Here is an 8,643-nt window from a genome sequence, read left to right on the forward strand (position 1 = left end):
AATGGCTTTGAGCATATTCACTACTAAAAAAAAAAACGTTAAAGTGAAACTATATAAAAACATTGAATATTTTTGTTGCCAAAAACTCTAAATTAAATAGAAAATGTAGTCTACATATACAAATATATTTACTTGTACTAGATATAAATAATGTGTAATATGCACATTTTGCTTAGTTTTAATTATAGAATTTATTAATTATTTTTATTAAATTTATATTATTATCATATAAATTTCAAATAAATATCTTATTTTAATTAAATAATTTATTTATTTTTGTTTAAGTTTATGTTTGTTGTAGTTTTGAATTTGGGAGTGACAACAAGAGATTATATATTATATGTTTAATGTAATATTAAATATTATACATGGATTTTAAATTTAATTTTCTTGCTAATTTAAAAAAAAAGTAATTTATTGCTAATTCACAATAGATTATATTATATGTTTAATATGATATTATTCTAATAAGTGAATATAAATTTAATTAAATTTTATTTAAGTTATAAAACATATGATTTTATTATTTTTAAATAAGTATCATTGTAAAATATCTCAAAAATATCATATTTTAATTTGTTTAATTATTTATTATTTTTAAATAATTATCATTATAAAATATCTAAAAAATATGCTATTTTAATTTGTTTAATTATTTATTATTTTTAAATAATAATCATTGTAAAATATCTAAAAATATCATATTTTAATTTTTTCAATTATTTATTTTATTTTATCTAAGTTTAAGTGTTTATAAACTATCGTTAAATATAAGAATATTCTGTTAAAATTAATATTAAAAAATAAAAAAAACGTTAAAATCTAGAATTTTCGTTATATACACACTTATTACATTGATACACACTTATTATATAGAAGAGATATTATTATAAATCTTTATGAACAGTAAATTTGGAATAATCGTCGACCAATATTATGTTAGATTATAGAAATAATTTTTAATGACTTGTTTGGGAGGGAACGTTTTCTTGCATTGCATGTACTCACCGAATATTAATTCATGCAGGTTGAAGACAAAGATCATATATATTTATATATATATATATATAAATATATGCTTTTAAAAGTTTATTCGGTATTTTTCGATTTTTGTTTTAATAAGCTCATCAGATAATCAGGTACAAAACTACTGAAGAAAGAATTATGGTACGTACCTACATGATTCGACCATATATCAATATAAATATTTATTTCAACAAAATTGGAAATTTTCATTTAGTGATTAAAAATAATTATTATTGTTGGTAATTATTTTAGTTTAATATGAGTATAACAGAGCCATAATGAATTATAAATAAGATGGGTTATTTTATCATTTTAATTTTTGGCGATTTAGATGAAAATTTTAGATTTTATTTTTATTTTTATAAAAAGACAAATTTAATAAAAATAAATCAAAATGAGGGGAATTGCGCCCTCTGCACTAGATCCCTGCCCTGCTTATCTGCTTTGGTTATCGCTAGTCATAATAATAATAAATCAGTAAAAACAAACATATACTCTTTTTTTGAAAGGACAAAGCATATGCTCTGTGATTTTGTTTTCCAAGGCATACGTACTGTGAGTTCTCATTCATACATATATATATATATATAACACATATATTAATTATTATTTTTAATCTTTGTAAGAAAAATATTATTATTTGATAATTAGAGTCAATTCTACAAATCATACGTACTCTGTGATTTTGTTTTTCAAAGCACTAATTTTTCTAGGGTTTTAAGCACAAAACTAATGAAGAACATTATAGAAGATGTTTGTATTTCCTTTATTAGTTGGCAACTTTGGACATATCAAAATGCCAAATAATCTAGAGTATGCCATGTGCCAAAATACCCTATTATTAATATATATATATATATATAGGATATCCAATGTGTTTTCTTTTTTCTTTTTGTAATAATTTACTGATCAAAACTTACTACGACCACTTTTATTTTTCCATTATATATATACAATACCAATAATATGTGGCAAATTTGCAAAAATTACAGGTGAACGTACATATGACAAGTGGTATATATATATACACAACTAATATTAACATTATAAATGATATAACATTATTGAAAAGAAAAAAAAACCTAATTAATAATGTAACTAATCATAGAGTTACTAATGATTATTATTCATAGATATTCTTATCTTATTAGTCCTTCAAATTTTCTAGTACACGCCCCCACACAAATGGTCTAATAATGAGTTTTGAACTGTTTGGAGAGAGAGACAGTGAATATAAGCCAATAATAAACATTACAAGGCTATTCAAGAGCAGTACCTCTCTCTCTCTCTATCTCTATCTCTATCTCTTTCTCTCTCGTACTACTCTTACTACTAGAGAGAATTAATCGTAATAATATTATTATTCTATCTCTGTAGACAATCTTATTAATAAGATCAGATGGAAAAAGAATATTTTTCCAGGAAACTATATTATCATATTATTCCATTCTTCGTTTACTAGTTGACCAAACAAAAGAAAAACCCAATAACCAAACACCGTGTACCGAGCACAAATTAACAATACCGACTTCTCAGCTTCATCACTATACCAAAACAGGTCTCAGTTGTACGGACCAAATTAGGGAAAAAGAAAAAGAGAGAGAGATTATTCTCTTTTGTTAATTATTTATAAGAAGAAAAATATATACTAATTATTATTATTATGGAAGGAGAAAGATCAGGATCAGTAGTGCCTAGTTACGAGCTTCAGGTGTCGTTTTCGGTGGCTACTCCGGCTCCAGTTCCGATCCACGACATGGGTTTTGTTCAGTTTGAAGATCATCATCATCACCATGGCCATCATCACAATGATCATCACAACGTTTATAGCTTCTTGGCTCCCGCGTCTCAGCAATCTTCCGGCGCCGGCGGAGGCCAGTTGTCGCCACCATCGGCGGCTCAGCCTCTCTCCACCACCGGCTCGGCTTCGACTGCGGCTGCGGCCGGATCGAACTCCGGCTTGGGGTTTTGCCATGGCGACCTTGTTGGGAGTACTCGAGCTTCTTGGAGTAATAATAACGAACATATGGTAAAAATCTAAACATGTTTTGGTGTGGATATTTTTGTTATGAATTTTAATTATGATAATTACTTATATTAATGCAAATTATATGTCTCTCATATCTCTATGTGTTAATATATAAAATAAGAGTCTTTCCCTAATAATATATATATATATAATATCCATTCTTTCTTTTCTCCTTTGCCGGTCTCTAATTTTTAAACGTTAGTTAATTAATGTTATTTGTTTGTTAATTAATGGATTATTAACTAATTAAGTTTTGATTAAATCATCAGGTGGGTTCGTTAGATCCGAAGGCTGTAAATGAGGAAACTTGCACCGGTAATGCTAGCGATGGTGGAAATTCATGGTATATGTTATTCTTTAATTAACTCTTTTCTTGAATATAATTATGATAAATTGTACTATATATATAATATGACTGATGTAAGTACTCTCTCTCTCTATATATATTAATATGTATGTTCAAACATATAATAATCATGCAAACATGCAGAAGAAGGACACGAAAATCGAAGCATATAATCTAAGGGAGATTCTGCAGCCATAATATATGGAAGGAAGAGAAGAAGAGAATAATATATTATTTGCTTTCTCCAATCTTTTCAAAAGATCATAATATTACTCTTTGTGGAATGTGATGAGTACGTAGAGGGCTATAACTAGCTAGATCAATTATTGATTAATCTAGCTCTGCACCCTGATATACATCTAATAAAAATTAATTAAATTTGTAGTAATTATATATATATAGGAGATCAATTCAAATTAATTAAGTTAATGATAATTAATTGACAGGTGGAGGAGTTCAAGTGCAGAGAAAAACAAGGTGAAAGTGAGGAGAAAACTGAGAGAGCCAAGGTTCTGCTTCCAAACCAGAAGTGATGTTGATGTTCTTGATGATGGTTATAAGTGGAGAAAATACGGCCAAAAAGTTGTCAAGAATAGCCTTCATCCAAGGTACATACCATACATACTTATTTTATATTTTTATTTTTCATAAAATATTTATATATATACATATCTCTTTGCAAATATTAATTAGCATTCTCTTCATTTATGATTACTAGACAAATAATATATAAATATATATATATATATATATATTACTTGGGACTAAAACTAAAATTTTGATCTAGCTAGCTAATTCTCATGATTGATGTAACTAGTACTGTTCTGAGTGATCTAATTCAGATTAATTTAAAATATATGTTAATGAAAGTCTAATTGATCGAAGAGCTTAGTATAATGCTTATTTAAATGAGAAAATTAGGAAGCTATACTAGCTAAAAGAGCTAATAAAAATGTCTTATGAAAGATGTGCATGCAGGTGTTTAATTTTTGTTTTTTGTCGTAATTTAAATTTTTAGATGCTTTTATGAAGCACTTTTAAATTATATATATATGTGCATTATTTGAATTATTAATTTTTGGATTTTTGCAACTCTATATGAATAAGTCATTCGGTTATTAAAAAAATAATATTTATCAGGACAAGCAATGTATACATACAGTAAATATATAACTATATATGCAAGAGATATAATATAAATCATTTAACCAACTTCATTCTCAAAGTCCATACATGTTTATATATCTATAGGGCATGTTATACGTAACCTTAAGCAAAAATATTTTATATATAACAAATAAAGTAGAAATTATTATAAATGTAGAAATTTTGTGAATGCATAAATTTTTTTTCTTGACTTTCTCTGATCTTGTGTGAGAGATTGTACTAAATTTGGTCATGAGAAAAAATATTTTCGCCCAGAAATTAAGCCTAGTGAATGGCCATAAGATTTCCATGTGGTAACTAATTATATAACCTAACAATTAAATACTGAAAATACAAATTTTTTACAAATGAAAAGTACAAACAAAAGATGACTAATATAATAATAAGATTGTTTTTAACAATAATAATTAAGATTTAATTAAAATTATTAATTAAATATCTTCATTTTATGATAGTAATTATCTCTCTAGGTCCTCCCCTCTTCTGTTTTTCTTTATCATTAATGGGAACAAGGCTGTTATAAGTATAATAAGCATGAAAAGTTATACTTGATCCGATAAATTTATAGCTTAATTAACACACAAAAGTATAAGCTAGTTAGTAATACCGTCGGGGAGTCGCAAAATATATATATATTTATATACTCACAGCTTTAAAGAAAAAATACATTCAACATGAAAAGTACGTCTCATTTAGATCGATCGATATAAGATTGAACTAACGTATATGAGGAGCTTCATGATCTCAATAATGTTATCTTTTTTAGTTGATAAATAAGTAAAATTAGAAAAGAAAGGTATTATATTTAATATACATGAGTAGTTTCAGCCAGATGTCTTTATAAATCTAGATTCTTCCCATTTAAATTAACTATTAATCTGCTCATGCAAATGAAGTTGAATATTTTTGTAATAGATAACAATATACAATATTCTAATATATGTTTTCTCATGTATTTAGGTTAGCAAAAAAATTAGAGGAAAATGAAATTAGCCTTGAGATCTAGTGAATCTCTCTCGTGATGATTTGTTACACCATTACTTAGATACATGGACTCACTGTTCATTTTCTTTTAAAAAAAACAAAAATAATTTTTATTTGGACATGGGATTTATTATATATTTTTTATTGGTCAGCAATCTTTTCATTATGTTAAAGATCCTATTTATTTCTTCATTTGCATACCTAGTGTTTCGAATAATAATATATATATAGTTCTGGATTAGATCTTCTATCGGCATTGATTGAGGTACCATACCTACCTTCATAAAGAAAGAGGTACAGTACCTTCACTACTAACTCCCCATTTTAAATATTTTGCCCAAGTTAATTGTATCACACATGATTCCTCTTCTATATACTATAGATAATAATTAGCCTTCTTCATACATATTTTGAATCCTATGACCTAATAAGCCTCTTTGATATATATATATATATATAACTGAAAATAATTAAACACTGTATAAATTATGTCAATACAACTCTAAATTAATGAATATTATTAAGGATGAGAGCCCCTTTGAAGTACCATACATGCATGCTTTAACAAATCGGCCTTTGAGTTATATATATATATAGTAATTAAGCCCTTAATCTCTTTAAACAATAACTTTTAAGTCCTGTATTGTATGATTTCTTGATTAAGTATTGAACGAAAAGATTGCATTGTATTACCAAAGTAGCAATATGGAAATCTTCTGTTCATTATTTCGTTCATGATGCCATAGTTTGATATGTAAATTTTATTTATTTATTTCCTTGTTTGCTTTTTAGGGAGAGAGACTGGGATGTAAATGTATTTTATATTTGAATGCCATGTAATCTTTTCCACTAATATTTAGTAAAAAAAAAAATTACAAGCAAATACTTAATTGCTGCTGTTTAATGAGGATAATGACTTAATATTATTATATTTTATAATTTAGGACTATTTTGTTAAACCACATATAATTAAAGGAACTTTTATACTGAAAACCTTATTATAACTAAACCACATATAATTTAAGGAACTGGTATACAATATATGTTGCATGCACATACGTACCGATTTCTCTTATTTTTTGACAATAATTATTTAGAGGGATTTTAACTCATCATGTGGGTTAAAAATTGATGTCTCGTAGTTCTCGTATATAATTAATTTTTGTATGAATATTATTGTATATAAATATTCCAAAATTTGGTATGAAATTTTCTCTTCTGATGGACGCGTGTTTCATATTACTATATATTTTTACAGAAGAACAAAAATGTTAGGGTTAATGCTTCTGACTAATTTTGATCTTATTGAGATTCATGTTAATGGATATTAATGAGAAATTGTTTGTAAAAGAGTCAAGAATAGTATTATACAAACAACATTTCGACACAACTACATTGTATATATTTGGTAATATTCCTAAAGCTAAACTATATATATAAATATATATATTTATTTATATAACTAACGTATATAGTTGTTTGTTTCTTAATATATGAATTGCAGAAGTTACTACCGTTGTACTCATAACAACTGTCGAGTGAAGAAGAGGGTTGAACGACTCTCAGAGGACTGTCGTATGGTGATAACGACGTATGAAGGCAGACACAACCACTCTCCTTCTGATGATTCAAATTCCTCAGAACATGAATGCTTTAGCTCTTTCTAATTATCCAATTATTAATATTTAGAAAGAATTTAAAGAAAAAAAATTAAGAATTCATTGTAATATTTCATTATTACAATGTGTTTAAATTTATTAATTAGCTCTAGACGGTCTTTGTCAATTTTATAATTATTTTAGAGGGATTGCCATCGTCTTAAGTTATTTGTTATATGTACCTTTCAATGTAATTATTTACAAACACTAGCTAGCTAGAAGAAGTTCTATATATAGATATATATATAATTTATATACTGCACACAATGTTTTTTTTTTTTGTGACAAACATTACTTTTTTATATAATTTTTCATTCTTAGACATCAAAGTAATAACATAAATTTAAACAGGACAAAAGCTACATTACATCTTGTCTTCGAAGTTTTTCGTTTGTTAAAAATTTCTTGAAATAATTAAAACTACCAGAAATAAATATCATTCTAAAGGCACAACTTTGCATGACGACGAATACTTTATGAGGCAAAAAATTTAAATGTCAATTCCTCTTCACGTAAGGTCAGCTATTCTGTTAAAATTTTTGACAGTATGATATTTTAAATTAGGAAAAATAGTATTTTTTTTTTCAACTTGAACTATGGTCTTTTCAAGAAATTTGCCCCTGGATTTTTTTCATGGCAAAATATCCTGTGAGTTATAGAAATCATTGAAAATGTGTTTCTTCTGCTTTTATTGCATTTGATATTTTTTTTAACAAATTACTAATGTAGCACTAATTAATGTAGCGCAAATGTAGCATGATACGAGAGTTAAAACAGAAAATACATACATAAATAGTAATCTAATAATAAATTATGAAAATATGTATATGCATTCTTAGTGCGAATGTTTGTATGTTTAACAACAATAAATTCAATTTTAACTAGCTTCAGTTAGTTAAATAGATCTTCATACTACAATTATATATGCAGCTTGTGTCATATCAGCAAACCAGTAAAAAAGATGAACAAAATGCAACAAAAATAACATGTTTTAACTGTTTTTATAGTTTGAGAGAATTCTTGTCACACAATAAAGTTCGAGGGACAAAATTCTACAAATGTGATAGTTTAAGAGAAAAAATATTATTTGTCCTATAAATTATATGATATATTCTAACAAGCAAAAGTTTAAAGGCAAAGGGAAGGTAATGTCGGGGAGATTTTTTTTTTTTATCCATATTTAAATATATATAATTTTGAATTTCCGAACTCTGTCAAGTAATTTTATTCTAATTTTTTTTTACTTTAACCATTATAACATAGACAGCATTTTATAAAGGAAGTTAAGAATTTTTTATTTTTTTCCAAAATTCTGAATACCTTGTCCAAAGTTTAATAAATAATAATTAATATATACGAATGAAGAATGAACATTTTGACAGTGACAGTAGATTTTATGAGTTGTAGTAAGTAATAACAAATAGAATGAGTCG

At 26.1% G+C, this 8,643-nt stretch overlaps 1 protein-coding gene across 1 annotated transcript; it reads left to right on the plus strand.

The window, feature by feature from the left end:
- Positions 1 to 2,316: 2,316 nt before the first annotated feature.
- On the plus strand, positions 2,317 to 7,456 carry LOC133804729 (probable WRKY transcription factor 12). The gene is made up of 4 exons (XM_062242868.1): positions 2,317 to 3,055; positions 3,325 to 3,398; positions 3,848 to 4,009; positions 7,057 to 7,456. Exons 1-4 carry the CDS (start codon positions 2,690 to 2,692, stop codon positions 7,217 to 7,219), a joined length of 765 nt encoding a protein of 254 aa, XP_062098852.1. The 5' UTR covers positions 2,317 to 2,689; the 3' UTR covers positions 7,220 to 7,456.
- Positions 7,457 to 8,643: the final 1,187 nt, after the last annotated feature.

The sequence above is a fragment of the Humulus lupulus genome, chromosome X, assembly GCF_963169125.1.
Source record: "Humulus lupulus chromosome X, drHumLupu1.1, whole genome shotgun sequence".
NCBI lineage: Eukaryota > Viridiplantae > Streptophyta > Magnoliopsida > Rosales > Cannabaceae > Humulus > Humulus lupulus.

Excerpts from the sequence above, each read along its gene's own strand:
- LOC133804729 (XM_062242868.1), top strand. The coding sequence starts at position 2,690 with ATGGAAGGAGAAAGATCAGGATCAGTAGTGCCTAGTTACGAGCTTCAG. Across the intron at positions 3,056-3,324 it reads GTAATAATAACGAACATATG|GTGGGTTCGTTAGATCCGAA; the intron begins GTAAAAATCTAA and ends TTAAATCATCAG. Across the intron at positions 3,399-3,847 it reads AGCGATGGTGGAAATTCATG|GTGGAGGAGTTCAAGTGCAG; the intron begins GTATATGTTATT and ends ATTAATTGACAG.